The sequence below is a fragment of the Amblyomma americanum genome, chromosome 8, assembly GCF_052857255.1.
Source record: "Amblyomma americanum isolate KBUSLIRL-KWMA chromosome 8, ASM5285725v1, whole genome shotgun sequence".
NCBI classification, from domain to species: domain Eukaryota; kingdom Metazoa; phylum Arthropoda; class Arachnida; order Ixodida; family Ixodidae; genus Amblyomma; species Amblyomma americanum.
The window spans coordinates 83,836,328-83,864,130 of record NC_135504.1 but is presented as its reverse complement, the minus strand read 5'-3'; the positions used below and the strand labels follow the sequence as shown (position 1 = coordinate 83,864,130).

At 47.1% G+C, this 27,803-nt stretch overlaps 2 protein-coding genes across 2 annotated transcripts in view; one reads left to right on the top strand and one right to left on the bottom strand.

Annotated features, from left to right (window-relative positions):
• ECSIT (evolutionarily conserved signaling intermediate in Toll pathway, mitochondrial) overlaps positions 1 to 16,686 on the bottom strand; it is a 40,599-nt gene extending 23,913 nt beyond the window's left edge. Inside the window, exons 1-3 of the mRNA XM_077635209.1 lie at positions 16,007 to 16,686; positions 12,614 to 12,837; positions 3,717 to 3,927 (exon numbers count right to left, since the gene is read on the bottom strand). Of these exons, the coding sequence (XP_077491335.1) occupies positions 3,717 to 3,927; positions 12,614 to 12,837; positions 16,007 to 16,493 (922 nt within the window). The 5' untranslated portion in view covers positions 16,494 to 16,686. The remainder of the gene's footprint in view (positions 1 to 3,716; positions 3,928 to 12,613; positions 12,838 to 16,006) is intronic.
• A 353-nt stretch (positions 16,687 to 17,039) lies between these two features.
• The window catches only part of LOC144101968 (leucine-rich melanocyte differentiation-associated protein-like), a 29,513-nt gene continuing 18,749 nt past the window's right edge, over positions 17,040 to 27,803 (top strand). The window contains exons 1-2 of the mRNA XM_077635210.1: positions 17,040 to 17,370; positions 22,634 to 22,866. Of these exons, the coding sequence (XP_077491336.1) occupies positions 17,125 to 17,370; positions 22,634 to 22,866 (479 nt within the window). The 5' untranslated portion in view covers positions 17,040 to 17,124. The remainder of the gene's footprint in view (positions 17,371 to 22,633; positions 22,867 to 27,803) is intronic.

Genomic DNA, 27,803 nt, shown 5'->3' with positions numbered 1-27,803 from the left:
CTACTGTGCCTTCAAACGCACCTTCTCTTTTTGTTTTGTGATTTCTTGTGTGTAACGCATCACAGCCTGCAAGATGGCAAGGCAGGCTAAGCTGGTTATATTCACTTATACTTCTGCATGACTGCCATATATTTCATTTAAATATAGCCATATTTTGTACAAGGTGTTGTACACTACTTGCGTGTCACGTTTCATGTGATAACCTTTATGTGAAGGGTTTTTGTTTCACATGTCGATGTTGCATTTTCTGTCCACTTCTGCTCACTGACCTCTCTTAAAATTACATGCGTTTTTTTCTTGTCCTGCACAGCTGCCAGTAGTAGATTTCCAACCAGAGGAAAGTGAAGTTGCCACATATTCAAGCGACATGGACTTTCCGACTGCAAGCGATCCTGCACAAATGGAGAGCCAAGCAACCAATGCAGACGAAGCTTCTTCCTCAGTGGCGAACCATTCCAACAGCCCAAGTTGTAGCAACAGCGTTAAGAGAAGGAGCAGGAAGCGCTCTTCCAATTCGGCACTGAGCGACCTGACGGCGCTGCATCAGCAAGCCGAAGAACGTGCAGCCAAGGCTGCCAGTCACAGCCTTGAATTAAGAAAGGAGCTCATACAGCTACAGAGGGAATCCAATGCGAAGCAAAAAAGTTTGGTGGAAGTTACGCAGGCATATTTTCAATCCGAACAGAAAAACAAATAAATTGTTTGTGAGACCACCTTTTGTGGCAAATGACATGCTAGCAGCTACGGCCCTCAAAATGGCGATTTCAAAACCTCTACTTCATAGCAGGGCACTGAGATGTTATTTTGCTATTTTGCCTACAGCGTCAGTGTATTATGTGTCACCCTCTATGTACAGAAAATGTAACAGTGGTAGCTGCAACACAAAGTGTAACACAATGAGGACAACATGAGCATTATGTAGTGTTTTCCCACCAACTAGCCCAACCACAAGTTAGGTACAGTTAGTTCAGTTGCAAATTATTATAAACCATACATCAAACATATCATGCAATAAATATATATGCAATACAGAAAGGCACGAGACACTTCCCTTTTTGAACCTAAATGAACTGCCGTTTAGCTAGCTGTACCAGCAATGCGCCGCGCCGCTATCGCCATGATGCGGTGACACATTCTTTCAGCGTGTTCACGCTCCTCTTATGCTGCATCGATTTCTTCCAGTAAGCGCAACTGCTGGATGCGACACTGATGAAGCGCCGCTTGCTGCATGGTGAACATAGCCATGAAATCGTCCTCATCATGCCCACGCTGTGTCATCGATTTCCACGCAGCTGCCCGCTGAGAGGTGCGGTCTCACCAACTTGGTAATCACCAGCGCGCTCTGTACTTTTCGCCGAGGCGCACTTCGCTCACTGTGCCATTGACGCAGAACCACAAGGGTAATATCGCAAGTGCAGCCCGTTGACTCGAACCACCCGTTGGGCCTACACAATCAACTAACTCCGGCTCTAGGATCTCGGGCTATTTGCGGCTAAAAATATGACTACGAAGCCAACAACTACCACTGTTTAAAGACTGCTTTTATGTTTCTCGCTAAAGTCGGAAAATAACACTTTGATATATTTCAGACATAAGAAAACTATTTATAGATACATTTATGTTACATCTCCAGCCGAATGCTCTTATTTTTTTATGTTTACAAGTTTGTAAACTTAAGGAAGAAGTGCGAATACGTCAAGACCACGTGATCGTCTTTGCTGCTGTATTTGAGAGCGTGTAGCAGCGCCGCAGTTCAGTTTACGGTAACGGTGGTTAAGTCTGGTAACTGCAGTTAGGTATAACTGCGGTTAAGGCTGCTCATGTGACAAGGGTATTACTGTGATAGCAGCACCTGCAGCACCTGGTGAAAGTGCCTGTAAGAAGCATCAGCAAGTGAAGCCTCTGCCCTCCGAAAGTGTCATCCACCCCCCACCCCAACTCCACCCTCCAGCAGTGTCACCTGCCACCAACCAACCTCCCCTCTCCAAAGCCTCCACCTGCTGGACACCCATGCAGCAGCGGATGGATCGAGAAGGCAAAGACAAAAACAAATTCAAAGAAGCAGTAGGAAAGCAAGCTGCTCTCCAGAAGCACCGTCCACCAGTCACCTCACCCCCCCAGTGAGAAGGCTGCAAACCCACCACCTGCCACCTTTGACCCACCTCCCCAACCCATCTCCACCCTCCACAGAAATTCTGTCGTATATCTGAAGTCTCAGTTTAGAGTAAAACCACTCATTAGAGGAAAAATCACAAAGTAACCATCGAAGATAAATCCAAATCCTATTGCTTTCTCACATCAGTTGTCATGACTGTTTTGTTAGTGTTTTACTTTTGTGATAAAACGTTGCCTATCTGTGCCTAACAAGAAATCATTATGCCTAAGTTTCCATATAAAATGGAGCTGGTTCCCTTGTATTGGAATCTGCTGGGAGAACAGGCTTCATCTGTCTCGTCATTCCCTCGTGACTGCCTTTGTTTCGTTTCTTCACAACCAGTGTCATGTTTCTCCTTAAAAAATGAGCCACATACTAGCCCATGTCCTTTCCCTGCTGAATATGGGAAAAGTGTTCATAGGCAAATGCTACAATCAGAGAAGAACTCAGCTCAAGTTTACAAATAAAGCCAGAAGAAAAAAAAAATAAACATTTAGTAGCCAGAAACAACCTTGATTCATGAGGTAAAGGTGTAAAAATAACAGGTTTTAATACATGCCCAGTGTTGCTAAATGGAAATATGAAGGCAGGGTAGGTGTTCATACAGGTGAAAAATTGGAGGAGACACTTAAGCTCCGCCTTAAGCACCTGACACAATATCAACAAAAAGTTAAAGGGGCTCTGAAAGGGGCTCTAATAAAGCTGCAGTATGGCTGGGATGCTAAAGCACGCCTCTTCACGAATACTGTGCAGCAAGAAATTTTCTAACGCGGTTTGTAGAAGCTGAGTTACCTGCAGTCAAAATTTTAATTTCAGCGGCTTCGTGCCTTTCCCTCTCCTCTCGCCACTTTTTGCACACTGGAAGGTCGGCGCTCCTCCGCCGGCCCCACCTTCGGGGGAAAGCTTCCTGGCCCGCTGGAGCTACACAGCTTATCGGCCGCAGCCTTGGTAGCTGCCTGGCATCTGAAAGAATCTAACCAGTAGCCACCTCTCAACATGTATATGTAGATGCGAGCAACGGAGGAGGATGCGAGCATGAAAAAGTCGCCGGGAAGGGCTTGTCAACTTTCGCACGTGATTGTGAGTCCTCTGCTGCGTGTAGAAGTGTATTATTTGGCTCAGGTTTTCATGACAACACAATGCAGTGATTAAGAGAGTTGATGCGCTTCCCTTGGAAGGTGTTTCAGAGCCCCTTTATCGCCCATACGTGCAGAATTGGTCATTCTGAACTTTACATTCTTATGTCCCTGGGAGTCTTCATACCACTCCTTGCTCAATGGCACACTGGTTAAGGAATGCGCCACTGCACCGCAATGGCAGGTGCTGTCACCAGTGGGTCGTATGCGACCCAAGATGCCCTTCCCGAGCAACCTCTCGCGATTAACCATCAATTTAGCTGCCATCTGCCAGGGTGGTTAGTTTGCTCACAACGTGGGTAGGTTGTGATGTCGCCATGAGGTCACATGATCTAGGTAGCCCATCCAGGTTGCTTCTCTAGGGTGGCTGCCGGGGTCACCCTACACCACCTTTTTTATAGAAGCCTTCTGAATGAGCAACTCACCATCTGAGTCAACCTCGATGACTCGGATGGGCACAGGCTCTGCTCGCAACACAAAGTAGGAGATGGAGCTGCTACGAAGGTATATCGAGAATGGACCCTCGATCCGGATTGGCTTGTTCGGCGGATGCTCCCTGATGAGCTCCTGCTGCTGTGGTGACTGGCCACTGACGATCCATGTGTCGTCCACTGCATCCGGCACCTCTTCCTTTGTCTGCAGTCACCAAACAGACTGTTTCGTTAGACACAATACCTTCAAAATATTCAAAGCCCTCAGTACCTCTGAAAACTGTCATACCGGGCTACCCCTTTCCTGAACATGTGAAGGCTAATCGAGATGTCAGGATGAGGAACTCCATAAATGCTGGAATTTTTCTACGGCAACCTCTGAGCAATTGCTCCCGCTATAATCAAGCACCGCCATTCCTTTCAAATTTCAGGGTATCTCTCAAAGCCAACAATTCGCCCACATCAGCCCAGATGCTGTCATCGCTGTTGTCGAATACAATTTGAATCTGCAGGGAAGCTCCGCCCACATTCATGACTGCCACACACTATTCTTTCATGACAAGGAAATAGTGCCTAGTTACCAAATTAACAAAAGGGTAATCACAAGACAAAATTATAAACCACAGGACTTTTGATGCTTAGTTTTGCAGAGTAAAACATTAAAATGTTGATTTCATCTGCTGCTGTAAGTGCTTAGTGCAGTAATACAAAACCTGACTGGTCACAGACTGCGATTGCCAACTGCCGCCTATCACAGTTAAACCTGGTATAACAAAACTGAAAAAAGTCCAAGATTTTTTGTTACGTCCAGGTTTTTGTTACAGCAGCTTTCGTGAGAAAAATTGAAAGGACACAACAGAACGGAAACCAAAATAAGAAATTAATGTAGGTGAAATCACCTTGGAAATGTTTACAGAAAAACGCGTTAATCAAAGTCATAAATACAGCGAAATATTTCGCGATCGCACTGATAGCGCGACTGCCGCAGCAGCCGACACCACCTCTGCCGCAGCTCGCACAAAGCTGCTACGCGTAGGGTGGGGAGGGTGGGGGCACTGCAATCGAGGTGGAGGAGAACACGCGCAGCCGTGTTGCTACCGCAGACCGACCGCGAAGGAATGTGCTTCTACCCACATGTTCCCTCTCTGTGTCTTTTCTTCGTTGACTCCTCTCTTTGCGTCTCCAGCCGTCCCCGCCGCACTATTAAACCATTTGGCCCAGACCAAGTGCAGACAATATTTGGATCCAAAAAAGATGTTTTGAAAAAAAATTGATGAAGGAGACTAATAAAAACATTTACGGACTCTAAGAAAGCGATATATGCAAGTTTTGTGGATGCTATATTTCTATTGTGGACACTTTGCATCTTGAGCATGGACTGCTGTAATCCTCACTTTTCTTCCTGTAATGCAAAGTTGCTTTCACCGTTGTACTCAACAGTATCACCACAGTCAAGGAGAATATAATTTGTCTTAGTTTGCAACCCCCTGTGGCGACGAACTCAACTGGCAACGTACGCCAGGTGAGAAGCAAATAAAATATCAACAAATGCACATAAGTACTTCTGAAAAGTGGAAATGTCAGAAAAGTATCCAACATCCATCCAGCCATTCCTTACAGAACACTGTCCAGGGATGGCTATAAAAATTTCAAAATGCTACAGGGCATAAAGAAAACAAAACAAGGCTGCAGGTACAAAAAAAAACAAGTAAACATCACCCTATGCATGCTTTGAATGATGGCAGTGAACGGTGCGTTCATTTAGTTCATTGCAGCCATTCATAATTCTTGGAAAAAAGAATACCCAAAACAGTTATTTCCAGGAGTGTATCTGAATGAAATACACTTAAAAGCTGCATAGACTGAGGAAAATGTAAGTAAACTCATGAGGCAGTGTTGAAGTGACTAATAATTATTTGAGAGAATATTCAGTGACATACCTGACTTTTCTTGGGGATTGATGGCAGGTTGCTTAGTCTAATTAATTTTCTTAGACAAAACAAATTGACTCTCACTATGTTATACTCCATTTTGCACTTAGGGTGCAACGTTGCAGGGACTACACAAGCAGTGCGCCTGAAAAAGCATGATCACTTTGCCGTGTATCACTTGTACTTGTCGAAGTGTCGGTGAGAGTTTTGACAAACGCATGGAGTAGCATAGTGACTGGCATTGCAAATGACCAACAATGTAGTCAGGCATTCAGTTATTTAACTGTGATTATAATTTGCACCTGTGGTGAACTACTTTGTGGGCACGGATGGAACCAGAGTGAATATGCATGCCAGCTGTGTACCACTCCGCTGCATGTCACTCTTACTTCTCAATGTCTCAGTGAGGGGCAGAACAGAAACATATTAATGGGGCTCTGAAACACCTCCTGAGGAGAGTACATAAACTCCCTCAATCACTACATTTTCTCATCATGAGCACCTGGGCCAAATTATAAATTTCTACACATGGCAGAGAATCCAAAAATCACACGTTAATCTTAGGGAGTTCTTTCCCGCGAGTTTTTCATGCTCGTGCCCTCCAACGTCGCACACTGCTGCGTAGTTCTGTTCACAGCTGGCTGTTGGCTATACCTCTGTCACGTGGGCATTTTGAAGGCCTTTAAACCGATAGTCCACCGACTCAAAGGCTATTGACCGCTGCTACACAGGCAGTTTCAATGGCCATCGAGTCTACAGAGCAGCACGGAACTCTATTCATATTTCGAGGGCCTTCGTGCATGGTACAAGGCTGCTAGCGTTGCTTCGAGCAGAGCCAATGCGCACTTTTGCACATGATACATTAGAACACTGCATGCCCGCATGTTACCTGCCTAAGCCCGGCTCAGTTTATCTAATAAATGCCCGGGCCCGGCTTAATCCGAAATAACACAAAAGCTATTAGCGTGCTACAGAAGCGGAAATGCTGTTGTTACTATGAATTTCATTGAAAAAGAGTGCGTCGTTGTTAGAATATAGGTCTCAAAATCTCTAGTTTCTGGTTCTGGTTGAGTTGGTAACTTCTTTTCTCGCCCAGAAGAAAGTACAACGTTTTGATTGTCACACATGCCAATTTCCTGCAAATAATCAGCTGAAACCCGTTTTCTGCCTCTTAGTTTGGGATTTAATTTTCGCAAGAATATGTCAAACAGCCTGTAACACTACAATCGGTTTATCACTGACACATAAGAAGTCATGCAAAACCAAAAGGCCGCGAGGTGTCCCCTTGTGTCTGTTCAAACAGCTGCTTCTCCCACCGACACGAAGTCTCTTAACATCCAGGAAAAACGAAGCGCAGGAATATGAACTGGGCTCTGATATATTACGCAATGAAGATGACCACTTCTGCAGGCCCCAAACTTTGGTAAAACTGAGTGTTAACGCTTTATTAGACAATTAATTCAGAAAGCCTTTGTAGAATTAAAGGGCACAAAAAATTGAAGACAAGGCAGGGCTTGACAGACAAAATATATGTCTGATAAATATTGTGCCATACATTACGAAAAGTGCTTGGCATTAACACATAGACCAAAAGGAGAGATACTACACTACACGAGTGCTATGAGCTAAGTATTTATTCGCCCGCACGCACAGCCTCCCTTATGCTCTGAAAAACCAGGGGAAGTACCACGAAACAGAAGAAATAATACTATGGTTATCAGGAAATACGAGATTTGTTAGTATTGAGCGTGGAACATTACAAAGCCAAGGTGCACGCTGGGGAGAAAGTAAGCAGGATGCACTCAGATCTTGAAGTCTAGCACGAAAACAGCTCCTACAGCCTCACAGCTACAGCTGCTATTAAGCTCAAGCTATGTTGGAATGATTAAAGCAAAATGTTTCTTCATTTTGTGTACGGATGCTGTACGTTTGCTTCATGCATAACAATTTTGCAAACGTAAGAAGCTGGCAAGCAAAAGAGCTGTGTTGATAAGACTTGCAGTGCTTCAGAACCTGAGACGTTAGCAAAGAGTGAAAATGAGCTTAAGGAATACAGAATGGTACATGGGCTCTTTTGCCTGAATTACAGTAGAACTCCTCTATAGTACACTGACTCGGACGAGCAAGAATCTTTACTATATCAGGGTCATCACTATATCAGTGGTTGGTGCTTCTGAGGATGCTCCCTGGTAATTAATTGGCTTTTTACTAAACACAGAGTTGGCTTATAAAAGAAACACTCACAAATACCTTACATCCTGCTTAAATCATTCGTTTATGTGGTAATTACTTATTTTCAGTTATCACATCTCATGTTATCGCGTTCTTGGTTTTGTTCATGTCTTGTGGAAGTACCGCAATTTCACTAATACAATGCAGTTACGAATAGAATGTGAGTTTGATTGCATGAGAAAACCAAAGTTGTGCGTGAACACGGCGTCATTTACCGCAGCCACAGCGTCGTTTGAGAGGCTATAATTAAGAAACCTGCGCGACACAGACGAGGCACGCCGGTTCCACTGACGCAGTGTGGCCTCCCTCTCTTGCCGCCGCTTCCCTGTGCTTCGCACTACCGTGCTGCGAATCTTCGCCCTTTTCTACTCTTCGCTGCATTTTTACTGTCTTTCCTTTCTCAGCGACCCGCACCGCCTTCTTTCTGCGTTCACAGCCAGCTTTGATTTTATTTTTTTTTTGTGCGCGCAGCACGCTTTGCTTCACAGCCCCAAAGAGTTCAAGAAGTTGGCTTCTCCCCACAGCTTCTGAGCTTGGTGGTGAAGCTCTCTCTCTAAAAAAAAAAGGGGGGGGGGGGGGGGGGACCGTTTTATCGTGTTCGGTATCCATTTGTCTCCGAATGTTGACCTCGCGCAAGCAGCGTTGTCATCATTCCGCGGGAAGAACATCGGTGCGGCCAGACGCTCTTTACTATAGCCGTTTCTTTGAAAAAAAAAAAATCTTCACTATAACCGAAAAAAAAAAAATTAGTCTATGGGAGTTGAACTGGGACCGCAGTTTCACTTTACTATATCCGAGTTTACTATAGCACGGTTCGACTGTATTTTGTTTTTTCTGCATTGTTTTAATTTTTTTTTAACGCTAAACATGCCAGATGACATATTACCAAAGATTAATAAGTTCGCACTCTGGGCATAGTTGAAAACAGGCTCAACTGTCTTGGCCTGCTGTTCGTGTACCCCGTGAGAACATAAGAATCGGGCGTTCAGTGAAAGTACCCGTTCACTGCACAAGCCCGAGCTCAGACCTGGGCCGTCAGAATACAGGCCCGAGCCTGGCCTGGGCTTGCAACCCAAAGTCCGGGCCCGGCCTAGGCACGGCAAAGAATTGCTGTGCCTTTGGGTAAGCCCGAGATCGTGCAGTGCTCAGATATGTTCACGGTACAAAAGAATGAACAAACATTATTCTCTTAAAGTTTAATGCAAGCTGTAAAATATTACTCTGCAGAATAATTTAAAAACTGTATCGGTCAGGTTTAAAGCTCATTAATTTCATACTCTCCACAGCCGAAGATGAAAACAGCAGAGGTATCAGTGCTGCCAGAGTGTTACAAAACTGCGACAGCAAATTATACAGAAGGCAGTGTATTTCAGGACAACACAAATGGCCTTTGATAATAACTAAAAACATCCTATGACTCCAAGAATCTGTATTCCAACATTCAGTTTAGATTGATAAAAATACTTCTGTTATCTGCGCAAAATCAAAGGCAGCGATGGGGTGCCACACAAGCTTAGTGCAAGACACCAAAACTGATGGCCATTGAAATTGGCTGCATGACATAGGCACATAGATTATATTGGGAATAAAAAAAGAAATAAGAAAAATGTGCCCCTGACTGACAGTGGTATTATACCCCTGTCACACGGGACTTCTTCTCGGCCTTTGCCGTAAAGTTGTCTTATTGCACTAAAGGAGGAAAACCGAAAAGGAGCAGCGACGCTGCTACACGGAAAATCCAAAGGAGCTAGAACGCGGCCTCCGTGAATGCCAAAAGTCACCACTGTGTGTGAAGTGGCACTAGTAACATTATGAAATTAAAGCAGACGGTAGCACTTCAGCTAAGAGTGCATTCGTTTATGTTGGAAAAAGTAGCTATCACGATAATAAACGAGCGTTCTGACGGTGAGAAACAGATATTTTGAAACAAAGTTTTTTTTTTTTTCATCGTTCTTGGTTCGACCACGGTAGGCGCACTTTTCCGTTCGGCTCCTCGCTGTGTTCGAGAAGCGTGCTTTGTTGCTTGTGTCTTTGTGCACACAAGAAAACTCAAAACACGCACTCAACAAAGAGCAAACGAAGAAAAAACAGCAAAGCGAGATGCGCAAGCACGTGTGTGTCGATGCGGCTGCTGAAAAGCGTTCAAGTCCTTTTTTAGCAGTGTGGATGTCTTTAGTCATAGCCTCCTCTACGGTTCAGTGCACTGTAACGCAAAATTAACCATTGAATAAGATAAATTAGATATTTTTTACGGTTTCAAAACTAAAAATTGCGTCAATTTTTTATTCTTTGAGCTCGCTAGCTGGCGCTGCCGTCTGGGTTGCTCCTTTAAGCAACTTTAAGGCCGCTGACGGCCGCCTTTATTGCTACGGAACTTTATCGCAAAGGTCTCGACACTTTGCCGTGTAGATGCGCGTCACGCGCCTTTGGGGCAAAGGACCTTAATTTCTAAGGCCTTACAAGTGCCCGTGTGACAGGGGTATTAGATTTGTTTAAGCATTACGCAGCTACCATGGCCGCAGTCAGTCAGCAGTGTCACTCCGGAGAGTCAGGAAGCTCCGCCTCCCGGGGAATACCCACGGTGGGGCCGTGACGGAGGAGGAGTGCCAACCTTTGAGTGAGTAAAAAGTGACGACAGGAGAGGAAAAGCCGTGAAGACGCTGGAGCATATTCGTGAAACAGCCGTCCTAGCATTCCAAGAATACTAGGCCTTTATTGAGAGCCCCTTTAAGAGCTCGTTTAAGGGGGAAAACAAAATGTAGGATGCTGCCATTCGTGGTACTTGAGCTTTCGCACAGCAAAATATGCAGGTCTGTACTTTGGAAATATGACAAACTCCTTCTCGGGCACAGATGTAGCCATCACAAAGCTACTGCAGTAAATACACCTAACAGTTCAAGTTGCAGCCCTACCCTTCATTCTTTGACAACCAAACACATCTCCTGTAACTAAATACCTAGCATATAATTTCGACATAGGTGTGACCACTGTTCTCCACCCTAAAAAACTGCTGTTACTGTACCATACAATACATTGCACCAAATGAGCTGCATCTGTTGAAGAAGTTCTAGTCAGTGCTTTCATACAACGGAGGAACTTACATACATTGCAACTACCATCCTGAAATAAATCAAACAATAAAAGTGACACAACAAAGACCCCCATTACAAACTCCGACTTTCAAACGGTTATTAGTTACGAAGTCAAGTGTCCCACATGTTCTGTAATGAAGTTGTCCCAAATTCCTTTACTGACCACTATAATTCAATTAAATTCTTTATTTTTCCACAAATAATGAATAAAAGCCATGGTTTGCAAGCAGTAAAATTCATTAATCTGACTCCAATTATTTGGGAAATTCGGATAATTTAAACTAATGGCTCAATCTCGACCAAGCTCAATCTCGACCAATGTCAATTTAAGTCTAATAAGGGAGTAATTACTCATTAGCATCCACCAAAGTGCAGCCAAATGACTACAAAGAAAAACTAAATTGCTAAACTGTACGCTATCGGTCTGTCCCACATCAGTTAATTTATGATGTGGCCTGAAGAGAGGCCACATCCAGAAATGACCAGCATAGCAAGAGATTGCCAAAATAGTCCTATACAAAACCTGAATTTTTTGCTGCAAAGTTGGTCGCACACCTCTTCTGTGCATGCAACGGCAGGTGTGATGATGAACGAATGACCCAAGCTCAGCTGAGCTTAGCTTTGGTATCACTTTTCTTAGCCTTGCGATAGCCCACGGCAATGTAGGCTCAACTAGCCAGTATAAGATAGCCAACATAACCCTGCTAAGCAACGTTCCAGACACTGATTGGCATGTCCCTGACGTTTTCCTTCCCTTTCTTTTTGTAGTGATAGCTACATTACAGTAGCATTTCGAGCCTTCAGCGTGGCGGCACCGCCACGCTGTCATGTGGTTGGTCACGTGGTGCGGCGGCGCAGCGCCGTGGCTGATCACATGGTTCATCACGTGGTTGGTCACGTGACCAAGTTCCACTCGGCCAGCTGTAGCTATCACGTCACTCCAGGTTTAACCAGAGCTAAACCACCGCCAATTTTTTTCTTTGCTTCGGCGCCGCCAAGCGGTTTCCTTCGCTTCCGTCTGCATGGCTCCATGCCGCCTGCTCTTTGTGTGGTGAAGCCTCCTCACACGCAACAGTGCCGCTTACTATGGGTGTGATGCGATAGCAGTCCAGCTCGACCGCATCACACTGTGAGGAATGCGAGAGGCCCTTATAATCATGGAGCAGTTCTGCTTCGATGCTCCCAACAGTATGCATGCGATAAAGCATTCATGGAAATGTGCATAACGGTCATCGCCAAGCTATTTTCGTCACAAGATCAGCCAACCACTAGTGGCCCAATCTTTCACCGAATAAATTTACCATAATGTAAGCGATTCCTGACAATTTTTGGGGGAGATCAGTCAATTATTCGACAATTTTAACATTTTTTCTGGTCCCTTTAGTTCGAATTCATGAGCTGTTACTGCATATTAGTGCAATGAATAACAGACAAAGGGTGAGACAGGGGAAAGAAAAAGGCAGCATATGGTAGGAGGTTACTTGTGCAATGGCCAGAGCCACAGGCAGGAAGGCATGGCATGCGCTTTCTTGGAATAAATGCAGATTTGTCCCCTCTCTTCCCACAGTAAGTGTCCAGTAAGAGTTTTGTCAACAGTTTCAAGCTGCTCCTTGGCACACAGGGGACAGATATTCACCTGGTGTACGGACACGGTGGTCTGGATGTCGACACACATGCGCTTGACGGCCAGCTGGGCCAGCTCGAAGGCGTCCCTGGGCACGGGCTTGGGCAGTGGGAAGGGGCTCATGTGTTTGAACTTGGGCATCCAGTACATCATGCGCGCAAACTTCTTGAACACCTCGCTGTAGAAGCCAAAAGTGTCCAGCACCATCTGACGCAGCTCACGATCCGGAATCACCCCTGCATCACAGGTATATGGTGAATACATGACATGCCAAGAGAGAGCTGTACAGAGGACCCAACACAGTCGTGAACTACAGCACCTTCTCTAATATAGACTTTCTGCACTTGCTCGCTTTCCAGCAAAGCAAGGAATAGATGCTAATTCAAAAGGCTTCAAATGGCTTGCTTTCCAAAAAGATAAAAACCACTCTAGCATCACCACAGCAACCAACAGAATGGAAACTGATTGTCTTCATCATCCACGGGATGATTACATCCACTGCAAGACATGGGGCCTGTCCCAGTGATTTCCCAATAGCTCTGTGTTATGCCCACCATGGCCACCCTATCCGAATTAACTTCCCCTAATTTAATCACTCCACCTTGCGTTCAGCCGCCCTCCCAGGCATAAAGTATGCCAAGCAAAATGACTTGGGTTATCTGTTGTGCCCATTATATAAGGTCACTTTTTCCACTTAATTTCACTACAACTCATCAGTGCTAGTTTGTTCCCTGAACCACATGGCTCCCTTTCTTGTGCTCAAGCATACTGCTATAATTTTCCTATCCATTCTTTTCCTTTCTAGCAGTGCCCTTTAATTCAGCTTGGGAAATTGATGGGTGCAGCATAAGCAAACAGAAGGAGACCTGTGTGAACTGGAGAATAAACACAAGCTCATGACAGTGAGTAAGCAATGGTGTATGAACCCTTTGTAAAACTCTGGAAGTCAGTTTCTCTGCACAGCGCAAACACCTTTACCAAGGCCGCCAAAGTGGTTTTTGAGCTGGAAATAGGGTGCAGCGCTATAGCCATCTACTGTCAGATTAATGCCACACCCCTTTCCTGCCTGCCTCTGCCCTTTGTTGCTGTTGGAATAAAGGGATTAAGATCCCAGGCCACTGCTTTGCAGGTACAGCTCACCCTCTGGCTGCAGTCACAAAGGAAGGGTGAAACGCAACTGAGTCACAGTACTACTTGTGGGTGTGTGCATAGCATAAGGGATGGAATAGAAGTCTTTAGCACCGCACCCAACTTCTTCCCGCAGGACAGTCCACATTCCCAAGGTAAAAGAGAGCAGCTGACTTAGAGAGTTTTGCAAAGGGGACTTTATAAGAGAGTCACAGCAGACACCAAGATTAGGAAAAGTTTGCTTGCGTGCACCAGTGGATAAAGTCAAGAGATGAGCTTTGTAATTTTGTTGGAGTAGCATGACTGCAGCCAGAGAAGGTCAAGGATAAGTAGAGATCCCAACGAGAGGCCTTTTCCCCGCTTCACTACACTGATGTTGATGCTCATGACTTAAAGCAGCAAAAGCCTGTGGAGAGGCTTGCGACAAGACCCTGTTCACAACACAAGACGTGATGGAGGTTGATGGCACATTTGTACCTGAAGCCGAAAGCATGTCTTTCAGTACTTATCATTTAAATCAGTAAAAAGAAAGTTGATTTACTGATGTTATGGCTTTAATACAAGGTACATAATTAAATGTCTAAGATTTTCATTTCTCGAGTGCATTGTAATAAGGGGTGCAAGAGGAACTCTTATCATTTTTACAAAATGCACCAAAAAAAATAAACTATACCTGTCCAAATATTAGGACAAAAGAAAGGTGTCGATATAAAGCACTCACTCAAAAAAAAAAATGAATCAATGACATAATGAGACATGACAAACCTCAAAAACAATTTTCAAAATCTAGGCATTGTAGGGATGCTTAAGCACGCTTTATGTCAGTTGTACAATGCAGAATATGCCATACTGTGCACTATTAAACTGCTTAGCCAAGCTCCAGGGCTCATATCTGTTTATAAAAGATAGAAACAAAAAAAAAAGTCCTCGTGCCGCTACTGGTAGCTAATTCCTTTCTTGACACAAAAATGCATGGCACGGTATCTTGATCATGTTGCACATATAGCTTAAGCAAATCAGTTGAACAAGCACCCGCGACCATTAAATAACCCTTCTAGACAAACATTATGTTTTGCTATTGAGAAAAATCTGAATATGTGTAAAAATAACATGAAAGGCTCAAAAATTTATGAATTGACCGCACATTCCCACGCTCACGAATTTTGCCAAATTTGAATGCGAAATTTGAGCGCAGCACTTCACATGCCACCTGTCACCGCTGGCAGGTGGCGTGTTACACTACTCGCCACCCTCCGAGATCTTTCCAACCATGGCAGCCACCTTACGGTTGGCCATTCGTCTGCTCTCGCCATAGCAGGTGGCGTTTCACTCTGCTACTGCCTGACAGAATGCCACCTGTTACACGCTGTAACACTCCACCTGACAGGTAGTGTGTCACGCTGACAACTCCAACACCGACTGCAACGTAGAATGCCGGAACGGGTGACTAAGAGCTGAACTCAAAAATTTGTGCCTTGGACCTGGCGTTTAACCCATCTTGTCAGCTAAGCAACCACTCAAGAAGTTCAGGAATGTGCTTTGCCACATCCATCTGCAGGTCATATGACAAACAAAGCCTCCCAGGCAATGGTGCACATTGCTATGCACCAATTTGCAGCTTCTAAAACAGTGGAGTAGAGCAGTTGAACAGTCACATTTTGTTCGAATACTTCTGCACACTGCACGGCACACAGTCCAACGGTGCACGACCACGAAACTTAGCTCTGTTACAAGCAATAAGGACGCATATTTCGAAGGCCAGGGAGGAAAACAATATTACCCTGCCCGCACCACCTGCACGCACAATGGACTAATAATACAGTCACTAAGAAGAAGCGTCAGAGCAGGCCACATATGCATGAGGTCTTGCATTCAAACCCATCAATCTTATACACAGCATGCACTAACTGCAGCACACACACAATTTGGAAGTATCCGCAAAAAGCCATAAACCACTAGCCGCCGTAAAGCGCAGACCACACAGTAAAATTTCTAATCTTAAAAACTGGTGCAATTGAGTAACTGCAGTACTACCCACTCCTGACGTGGAGGGGAAGCCATCGTTTTGGGCTTGCTGTTCGGACCTCACGGAGCTTCAAGCGACGAACAGATTACGAACAGCGACGTCAGCCTTTCTGTTTCTCGTTCTTTTCTTAACAACTGTAACCACTGCGCTCAAAGATGCACTGCTTTGAATTTAACACACACACACACACAATAAGCGGTCCCGTGGGGCTCAGCCATACGGGATCATACACGCAGTACACTGCAACCCACCGTGCGATTCCATGGTGTCGAGCAAGCGCACCCCGCAGTCCTGGTGGTAGGGGAAGTGGAAGAACTCGGCCTGCACCAGCGATCGCGGCGTGTACTTCCCCTTGGGGAACAAGTCGAACAGCATCTTGTACACCTCCAGGTCCTTCTCGACGCCGAACTCGGTGACGAAGCGCGTCGCCACGTTGATGAACTCGACGTGGCCCTTGCGGTTCTCGTTGCCCATCTTGAAGCGCTCGATCACCTCAATGAAGCCCTCGCGGTTCCGCTGCTCCTCGCTCTTGAACAGGCTCTCGCGCAGAGCCACGGCCGTCTCCGTCGAAGGGCCCTTGCGCCTCCCGAAGAACAGCAGCGCCCGGGACGTGGACAGGCAACGCACGCACTGTCTCGCCGCCGGGATTCGCGACGGCATCCTCCAGCAAATCGAGAGACCGCCGCCAGCCGACAGGAGCGGGCCGGCAATCGAAGCGGCACACTGTCGAAGGGTCATTGCGAATGGGAAACTAGGGCGTCCCTGTACGTTGCACACCTACCAACGCTCTCTCATGGTAGGCTGTTCGTTTCTTGTCTGAAACAAATTCAACTGCGTCGGTAAGCAGTGAAGGTTTAAACCGCGATCGCGTTGGTGACCTCTGCGCACACATGTCGCAGGGATGCCGCCATTGCACGCACGGCCAGTGTTTGCGGGCGAAGCGCACGGCGTCCGCCATCTATGGCGCTTCAGGAGGACGCGTCGAGTGTCGTCTGCTCCTCGCTTACGCGTCGTCTGCTCCGCGGCGCAAGTTGCATTTGTGTCTCATTTAAATCCCAAGCAGTAGAGACAAAACCGGCTTCTATTGGCATGCTATTGGAAGCCATTTGGGGAATGCGCCACAATAAATTTGTGCTGTTCGATGCCGATTGCCTGTTTATCTTTTCATCGTATAACGAACTAGCCGAGTACCTGCGGGGCCGCGCATGCTATCGCGCTATCAACCTATCAACACCACATGATCTCGTCACGAGTGGGCTCGCCGTATTCCGATACGGCTCCGACGCCCGGCATCCCCGGGGCGGTAATCAGCAGGACTAAAGCAGCCGCTGATACACTCGAGAACGCGCGAGTGTTGCTGCCTCCAGCCATGGCGGCCTCGTCCGCTCCAGTGACCGCGATGGCTGGCGCTGCAGCTGCGTTCGCGACGCAGCAGAACGGAGCCGCCGACGGGGTCCTTTACGAACCGTTCCGCAACGGTGACATATCGTACGTGGGTCACGACTGCCGCTCCATACCGGACCGGCTTGTGCATGCGTACGCTTTCGCCGCGTACCGCCTCGACCTGAGCTTCAACCTGCTGACCACCATCCAAGGCATCGAGCACTTCATCCAGGCAAGACATACCAATGCGTTTGTGCTGTACTGCCTCATGTTCTAATAATTCCAATACTATAGGCCTAGGTGGTGAAAGCGACGTTGGAACGTAACAAGCAGTGTTCGTAGTCTGTGCTATCGTTCGTGCAAATATCACCTTGATAAGTAGCCAGTTTCTGTGACATAAATAACGGCGAAACTAGAGGTAATTTCTATCGCTGCACGAAAGTGATTGCATCAGTATTGTGCGGAGGCACTGTCATAGCATCAGCAGGAATGTAGGACAAGTAGAAATTGCTAATAACGGATGCATAATTGACGTTCTCGGCTATATGTAGGTCCCATGCGTGTCATGGGTTTACCAAATCTGACTAAAGAACTGGAAGCTAATTTCGGTATGCTGGAAGGGAATTTTAATCCTATTCGCCTGAAGAATATCTGCGTTCGAATGGGGAATTGAAAGGGAAGAGACGCCAAATATCGCGCACTCCTCCTCTTGCGACTTGCGTTCGTTTCCGACTGCTGGTGCGGAAAGAAATATGGTCTATTGCCGATTATCGCAATATAGCACCCTTCTGATGTCGCCAAATGACCGTAAATTGCACGACATATCGAGCAGGTGTATAACCTCGTTGTCGCAAAGTAATTAAATAGGCCAATAAGCCATTGCACGCAAGGTGTAGTGTGCTGAGTGGAAATGAACATTCCGCGTAAATTACCCCAAAAAATATGTACGGCAATCTCTACCAGGGACCGAGCCTATATGCCATCGCATGTCGATTACTTTCGTAGTTCTCACGTTCTAGAGTTAGAAAAGCAACGAGCGCGCCAAGGGAATTTACTGCGAACGAGAGATGTGTGGAAAGTTTGATGATGTGTCATTGGTAGAGAAGGAAGCAAAGGCTCGTCCCTGCACGTGTATGCGGCGATAAAGTGTATACACTGCAGCGATAGCAAAGCGTTGCAATGGTTCGCGAGTCAGCGCGCTATGCAAAAGCCAGGCATGCACTGTCAGCATATGTAGGCGCGAACTGAATGCTGGGTAAGTGCAGTAAACAACTGTAGCTTGTTTGTGTACAACTGCGGTCCACTCCCTCCTTTATCCCTTCCCTTACGGCGCGGTTCAGGTGTCCAACGATATATGAGACAGATACTGCGCCATTTCCTTTCCGCAAAAAAACAATTATTATTATTATTATTATTATTATTATTATTATTATTATTATTATTATTATTATTATTATTATTATTATTAGCAGTAAGTGGTAGTGCGGTAGCAATAGTCGGAAGCAACTGGCGCAGCAGCAACTCGGGCCATAATGAATCAAACACGTATGCTGTCGTCATGCAACAGTTATACTGTAGTAAAAGAGTTTCAAACTTACATTGGCTAAAATATATTTTGTATAGTTGATTAAATAATTGAAGGACGCCAATGTCCCTTAGAAAATCATATTTGATACTGAAATTGCGTCGTTGGCTCATTGCCAAGTAAAAAGTGATCTCGCTACGCTATTTCAGCAGTCATTTAGGGTAAAATTTGCAGTGCTTGTCAACGCGCAGCGAACTGGTTGTTGGGGAAAGGTAATGGCGCAGTATGTCTTACTTGTGTCGGGGGACACCTGAACCGCGCCGTAAGGGAAGGGATAAAGGAGGGACTGAACGAAGAAAGGCGCCGTAGTCAAGGGTTCCGGCATAATTTCGACCACATGGGGATCGCCAACGTGCACTGGCATCGCACAGCACACGGGCGCCTTTTTGTGTTTCGCTTCCATTGAAACGCGGCCGCGGCGGTCGGGTTCGAACCCGCGAACTCCGGACCAGTAGCCGAGCATGAGTTCATTATGAGACGTCGCGTTTTGTTGAGCTCCGTAAGCGGAACGAAATTTAAGCTTCGTTACATGAGGCTTGTGTGTTCAAGGCGCATAAAACCTACTCTAAAGGCGGAACTTCCCAAATACGTGAGCTTTGCAGAAGCCCTGTTTATGAAACAATGTCTCGCATAAAATGAATTCTGCAATCGATTTTTGTTATAAAGGCAGGGTTTAAAAAAAACTGATTTTTAAATTTGAGTTATTTTGGATTCCTGGTTTATTAAAGAAACTTCTCACAAAGTTTGGTTGTCATCTGCGCTGTAAAAAAGAAGGAAATGAAGTTTTTTCACCATACGGTGGTGCGCGTTCGCGTTGAAATCGCCTATGAACGCATTTTTCCAGGTGCGACAGCAGAGCGAGCAAGAAACTCAAAGTGGAGGGAATACCCTCGTTGGAAAGCTTGATAACAAGGTGAAGTTTGGGTCACTGACCAACTCACAAACAAAAAAAAATGACGTTTCGGCTCCCGTACGGGACCTTTGTTCACAATAAGATTGTCAAGGAAGAAGGCGGGGTTATATAGTCTTCAGGATTGTTCCTAATGTTTTTGCGTAGATATGATGAAGAAAGCCTGAATTCCTGTTCAAGGTGTCCTTCGTCGTCTGGATGACTAATGATTCTAGATGCAGCCTTTTCAAATTATTCCGAAACTCGAAACGTCATTTTCGTTTGTTTGTGACTTGGTCAGTGACCCAAACTTCAGCTTGTTATTATGCTTCATCCTGACCAGGCGGTATTCCGTCGAACGTTAGACTATGTTGGAAAGCTTGTTTTTGGCGTTTTGTAGTCATGGGATACCTTCTATCGAGGGTACATATCAGACCACTAAGAAAAAAAAAAACAGGCATATTTTTTTTCCTACGGCAACAGCGGATTGTTTGGCAAATCTGAAACAGAAGCTTGGATTGGCGGAAACAGAGCGCGGGACTTTCCAACCGTTTTCGAGTCGTACGGAGTCTCGCTAAGCCAGACGTCGTTTTCGCTGTGTTTGACGCTGTTTATTTGTTTGTTTCTTGCTCCTCTGCAGAGTTCTTATTGCGATGAGCAGGTTATCGGTGATGTGATGGAAAGATGACCGCGACAATGCCCTCGGCGCGGAATAGTTTCGGGAAGCAAAACGCGTCGCGACACTGAGAGGCCGAAGCCTCTCTGGGCGAAGCGAACCTCTACCCTCCAGTGTGTTCACCAGTGTGCATCCTTGAGAACGGCGGTTGCAGCAATCCTGCAGCTGCGCTAGAATTCAATCAGGGGGCATCAGGAGAGTGCCCGACAAGCTGGAGCTAGAATGCAGAGTCGGCCCAAACGAAGAAGCTGGCGAACAAAGTCAGCACTTCAGGAGCGCAGACAAGGGCGCTGGACAAGATCCAAAGCCGAAAAAGAGACGACTTGAATCAATTGCCACAGCATAGCGTCGTGTAGGGGCGGGCCCAAACTATGCAGCAGTCCACTTTGATTATTTCTGGACATGAAATCAAATAGCATGTTCTGAAATATTGAACCCATTTTTCTCAGTTCGCACTTTTTGGGAAAACAAGACCGGAAGGAAAATGTAATTTCCAAACAGCTCCGCCAAACGCTACTTTCAATCTGGTTACTAGACTGAATTTTTTTATCAGGAACAAGACAAGGTATTTTTTAAATATCTACATCGTTTCTAACTGGCATTTTTCGTGTGTTTGACATATGAGAAAACAAAGTTAGCTTTTTTTAGTGATGAGATTTTTACAGAAATGACATGCTACTGGCCTTATCATGCACTATAAATCACCTATAATGTGTCTACTTATAAACAATTAGTATATATTTATTATTTTTTAAATGACGGCTTTCCTAAGCTCACACACCTTACTGCTTAATATGACAGATATAACTTTTTTTTATGTTTCTTCAAGGTTGATGAAATTTGGAATATTGCCTACAGACGAGGAGGTAAATCATCCCGGAATATTTTTTTTTTAAATTGGTACAGTAGTTCAAAAGTTGACTCTTAGCCTAGCATCCCCATTAATAGAGGTGCGCCGATGAGACTACATAAAACGACGCAGTGAAGATCCAATATAGGACACCCCAACTGCAGCCGGGCCGCCGCGGTGGCTCAGTGGTTAGGCCGCTCGGCTACTGACCCGAAACCCGCGGGTTCGATTCCGGCAGCGGCGGTCGAATTTCGATAGAGGCGAAACGCAAATGCGCCCGTGTGCTGTGCGATGTCACTGCATGTTAAAGAGCCCCAGGTGTTCGAAATTTCCGGAGACCTTCACCACGGAGTCCCTCCTGGCCTGAGTCGCTTTGGGGCGTTAAACCCCCACGAACCGTAAACCCAACTGCAGCCGATGGTTCTTCTTTTCCTGGACCCACACGTGGTCCAAACCAAGGCGGTTCGGTCTTTCTTCAGCAAATGTTGACGCCAGGCGAGCGAAATTATTCCGGAGCGGCTCCGCTAGGGCATCCCCCATATCCTGTGACAGCCTCGGAACTACCCACATACGTACTGTGCCCCATACGACTGCCGGACGTGAAGGCACCTCGCCGAGCCTTTTTTTTTTTTCTGGAACGTTTTGCTTTGTTTTTCATTGCATCGCGGCGTGACAGAAGCTTCCTCCAGTTCGCCAGACGCGCAATGCCAACTCACAGTGCACGCGGAGTTTATACATCTTGAAGCACGACGGCGACGTTTTTGTCAAATGACTTGCTTCAAAATTTTCACTGGTTCTCGCCGCTTACAGTGACGACAGCTTTGGAGTGCAGTGAATATTCCACGAACTAGATACTCGAGAACTAATTCCTTTCGAAGGTGCGTTTGCTCTGAGTACACACAAAGTGGCTGGGAAGTCGTGCACCGCCCCACTATCTATTGAACTGGTGTAACTGCGGAGTGGGGTGTGGGGTGTAATAAAATGTTTCATAATGAAAAGCGTGAGCTGTTAACGGTTTCATTTCGAACACCCAAATACAAGTTAGCATCAAGCAATGCAATCGAAAACGTTCCCATGGCCCTGCGCACTTAAAGTACGGTTTTACGGCGCGTTCCAGTAGAGTTGGAATAAACCGCGATGAGCCGCCGCGGTGGCTGCAGGCTTATGGCGCTCGGCTGCTGGCCCGAAAGACACGGGTTCGATCCCGGCCGCGGCGGTCTAATTTCGATGGAGGCGAAATTCAAGACGCCCGTGTGCTGTGCGATGTCAGTGCACGTTAAAGAACTCAAGGCGGTCGAAATTGCCGGAGCCCTTCACTACGGCGTCTGGCATAGCTTGAGTCGCTTTAAGACGTTAAACCCCCCAATAAACCGCAATGTCATTACCACGGATCGGAACCTTGCAAAGCGTACGCATACTGAAGAAACGCGTTTAGCCTGCAGGTTCAATTATATTCGTGCACCCATTAACGGCCTCTCCCCGTGCGCGCATGCAGCTGCGGGAGCTGATCCTGGACAACAACGAGCTTCGGGATGCGTCCGAGTTCCGCTTCAACGCGCAGCTGACGACGCTGTCGCTGAACAAGAACCGCTTCGACAACCTCGACTACCTGGTGTCGTGCATCGAGCAGTGCTACCCCTCGCTCACCTTCCTCAGCCTGCTGGGCAACCCCGCCTGTCCGGACCAGATCAGCAACCCGGACAAGGACGACGAGGACGACTACCAGAGGTACACTCGCATACCATGCCTCCTGGCTGTAAGGGTCCGTGACCGCCATGCCCTATGCACAACAGGCATAACTGAAAGTGGCTGCAGTTTCCTTTCCTTCCTGCCGCGGTGGCCCTTCAGCAACCTCTGCTCAATTACTCTTGCCTCGGCTACACGGTCAAGATTGCCCAGTCAGCGCTACGCGGGATCAATTGACAATGCTCTATCGCGCTTGTTGGGTCCTCCGAGCTAACTGTGCAAACAAGGAGATCTAAATCCCTGCAGTCCTCTTCGAGTCACCTCGTTTACTGGTTAAATGAAGTTCCTTTACCCAAGAAAGGATTTAAGTCGGCCTACTGCTGATGGAACATTATTGAGGGCTCAAGGCAATGAGGCTGCATTTGGAATTATCAGCTTCGATGGATACACAAAAGTGAGGCTTTATTCCATCGGTAAACGCTGCCTATGTTCTCTTGGAACAGAAAGTTTGATCATACGACCGCTGCGCTGACATAGAAGTGATGACACCTATGGTTCCCTCGCGGGACAGCTTTTCCGCACACGGGAGTCTATAATCCTTTACCTGTCTGTGTGCTCGGCTTGCCTTGTTGAAGAACACCCTGAATAACGGATTACTCAAATCCCTCCTTCGAACACAAGCAGTCGCCCTCGGCAGGTTTCGTAGGGGTTCGAAGAAGCAGAGCCCGACGACGACGTATAAGCGGCGCCCTCAGGTGGGCGAAACGGAGCGCATGCCGGAATGCGCCGTGCAAATGGTTTTCGTTGAACAGCGTAAAGAATTGAGGTTGGCAGAGGTCAGTGATGCACTGCTTTCTTCTCCTGAGGCGGTTGTCAGAAAGGTTGACAGTCTGAAAATACGAGTTCCTGAGCCTGCTGGCTGTTTGAAACATAAATACGGTAAAACTCAAAGCTCGGTACTTTTTTATTAGGGACCCTGGCTGTTCGCAATTGAGGACTAGGCACCCACCGGGTCGTCGTCTGTCTTGTCGAGGTGTTAACAAGGACGGCTTCAATTAGCTATGAAAACAATCCGCGAGTGCTTCGATCGGGCAGCCTCAGCGCAACTACAAAAGGCCTGTCGTCGCGGTACGCGCCGAGACGCGCTACGCATGCTTTGCGGCGAGCGTTATCTCCAAAGCGGAGGCACTCACAGCCAAGAGGTGTTTCCGTGTAAGCGCGTTACGCGAGTAAATCTGGACTTCACCAGTGCAAACCTCTTCAAACCACGGAGGATAAGGTCGGCCTCAGAGCGGGTCGCAGGCTGAAAGGGGACGGGGTCGCCGATTGTCTGCCAAGGTTACAGTTGTGTCTCGGTGAGCTCGTTAAATGTGATCATCGACAAACTAGGGGAACAAACGACAGATACCGTATGTCCCAAGCCAGTGCACTGCGGCACGTCCGGCCTCGGTTATTTGGAAACCCGTTGCAGCTTTAAAAGGATATTCACATCTGCACTACTTTCGACGGTATCAATAATCGCACCAAAATTATGAAGAATACTTTTTTTTTCAGATTAGACACTGCACGTGTTGGCTAAATCTGCGTCATTATTCATGACGAATGATGGCGTATGTACATTGAACTCTGATGAGAAAAACGCGACCACGACTTCGGTATGTGTCTCTCTCCAGGTAGCAAGCAGGGGAATTTCAGTACGCATTAGTTTTTGTTACTCAGGTCCTAAAGCGCCCAAAACTCCATATTGCTTGTTCAATTTATCCAATTTAATTAGACGTTCTCTTCAGCGCCACAATGAAGTGCTGCGGCAGTGCTGCGGATGGTTTGCATACACACCTGAGCTACTTGCGAAGGATGCTTCTCGAAAAGAGGACTGACTGGGCGCCTCTTCACCAGGCCGAATTCAGTTGCATTGGCTGCTAACCTATCTTCCTGTTAAGGCTAAAGCGTGCTTAGTGTGCCTAGTGCAAAACCTGCACTGAACAATTTTGCAAAAGAAACGAACCAAACGGGTTAAATGGGAGAACTGCGGGAGCTTGTGCTACTCTCAAGCGTTTAGAAAGGCCGTATGTCGTCTATCTTCATCACATTTGCTATCGCCTTCCGAGCGCGGTAATCACGATGCCTGTAGAACGGCACCGCGCTGAAAAAAACAAAACAAATGGTTGTGGCTCAACTCGGCTGAGCCACGTTATACGGAGCGAAAGGCAACCGAACCAGTGGCCGATGTCGATGCGGAGAGGTTGGCAGCATCCGCCGCCCTTTTCCGCTTGAGGTGCCCTTGTTGCCCGTGCCACTGCTTCTACAGACATAGTACCTCCCGTTCGTCATCGCTTGCATCAACTCGACGAGCCTCTTATCTCTAATATCCAGCCAACGCGGCTTCGTGACGCTCTCTGCCGTAGAGATCGCTAGAAGCATCCCGGCGCCTCCAATGATCAGTCGAAGAACTCTCCATGTCTGGCTTCATGTCTGTGCGGTGTTTAGGAAGCGAGCACTTGCCTTTATTCAGTAAGAGCGAATCACGTGGTTAGTCACGTGACACAAGCGACAAGAGCGATTGGTCGCAGTGGCGGAACAAGCGGCGATAGCTGCTGCAATTCACGTGGTATGACTCACAGCCACACATGCGGGGAGCCTCCAGTTAGAGGTTAAATTCAAGCGTCATTTGACATGGAGCTTTGCATGCGAGAAGTGAAGCTTTTTGCTCCATAGGATAGGATAACTTTATTGAGCTCTGGCGCAAGTGCTTTTATGCGGTTCAGATGAGTCCATCTCCGCAACGGTCGGTTGCCCCTATTCCAGGGCTCCGCTGGACGCTGCCGTCAAGCTGAGCTCGCCGTATCAGATCAATCCTGTCATCCCCCCGAAGGGGGGCGCCTGCAGCTTGCAGGCGTCGCGACGGTGAGTGGCAATACCGCGGGTTCCCGAGCATCCGCAGGGACATCCCCGTAAGGGGCTGATGGGGAACAGTGCATCACCCGCGCCTCGCCGTGCGTGGCATCGCCGTGTCCGGGGAAAAGGGGATCCTGGTGGTTGAGCCGATACCGAGCGTTTGGACCTTTAAGGCCCCTCGGCGGAGGCAACACACCACTTTGGCCCCAGCTTCCTGTAGACGGCACCTCTGGCCTGACCCAACCGGGGGAAATCGGCAGTCGCCTTTTCCTGTCCTCCTCTACATCTTTTACTTTCCTGTCTTCTTTCTGACTACTGTCCTGTCTCCTCGTCGTTTCTTGGTTTTTTTCATTTCTTCATGGGCGGCTAGGGTTAACCTTGTGTGGCGAACTACCCTGGGTTTCGTCATATTTGGTTATAGTTGAGGTGTACAGCTGGCGTGGGCAGGACTTGCGTGCAAGTTGCTGTCCCGTCCCCTTGTAGGGCTCCGTGGTGGGTGGCTAGCACCGTGGCTGAAAAACTAAATTTTTTATGGCTCCCCTCTATTCCAAACCTGATCGCTCTCTAAAAAGAGGGCGGAACGATGAATATTGTTTTCAAAAAACAAAAGTGTCATTACCAAAATTTCACGTCATTCACAGAAAACCTGAAGAACAACAAGCAAGACTGATTTCCCCATTCTTGGTAGCAAAGTGCCTGACAGATACCTTGGGGTTTGGGTATAAGGTATCAAAAATGGCTAGTGGCGACTTACTGCTCGAAATACGTGACACTGTCCAGCACTCGAAACTTGCAAACATTGTATCGATAGGGGAGATTCCTGTCTCCATCACGTCACACCGATCTTTGAACACAGTCCGAGGCGTCATATCAGAAATTGATTTTGTTCACCTCTCTGAAAAAGAAATGCTTGAAGGCCTTGCCGACCAAGATGTCATAAATGTTCAGCGGATAAAGATCCGGAAGGATAACAAGGAAATAGATACGAAACACATGATCCTCACTTCGGGTACCTGAAAATAAATGTAAGGCCATATATACCCAACCCACGCAGATGTTTCAATTGCCAGAGGTTCGGCCACGGCTCACAGAGTTGTCGCGGCCGCAAAACTTGCGCGAAATGCTCCTCGAAGGACCACCAGTCATATGAATGTGTTGCTGCCCCGCGGTGCACAAATTGTGAGGGAGACCATGCTGCATACTCCAGGGCTTGTCCGTCCTGGAAAAAAGAAAAAAAATAATTACTCTGAAAACCACTGAAAACATTTCTTTCAAGGAAGCGAGAAGGCTATACGCCGAAACAAACCGATTCTCCTTCACTGCGAAAACAACCTTCGCCGATGTGGTGCGTGGGCGCGGCGCACCACACCAGGCTTGGGCACCTGTCCAGGCTGCACGCAGTGGGCCTATGGCAGGGCCATCCGCGCCCCCTGCTGGAGTAGCTGATACTACTCCGCCAACCCCAAAGCAGGCTGTGCAGACCCCCGGGTCAGCGGGCCTCAAGACCTCTTCCCACAGGTCGAGGTCTAACTCAAAAGTCAGCGTGCATCCTGCACGGTCGTCCAGCGCCTCGATCTGCTGAGGCGATGGACACGACCCAGGGCAGCCCCGTGCCGTCCACATCGGATGGACGGCGGAGGTATTTGGATCGATCAAAAAAATTTGAGGCCAAGGGGCCAAGTCAAGGGGCCAAGTCAAAGTTAATCTAATTTTATCTGCACACACGCACACAACATTAAGATGGCTTTCATAATACACTGGAACTGCAGAGGTCTCGTAAATAACTATAACGACATAAAAGACATTTTAAACACAATTTCTCCTATTGCTTTATGTGTGCAGGAAACCAATCTAGGCCCTCAGCACACAAAGGTGCTAAAGAAGTATATTGTCTTCCGCCGTGACCGAGAGGGGGCGAGCAGACTCTCGGGAGGCGTAGGAATCATTGTGCAACCTGGCGTAGCAGCTAGCGAGATCACACTCAAAACTAGGTTCGAAGCCGTAGCAGCCACCGTGGTTGGTTACAAAACCATTACAATTTGTAGCGTCTATCTTCAACCACATCTCGAAGTAAGACAGCATGA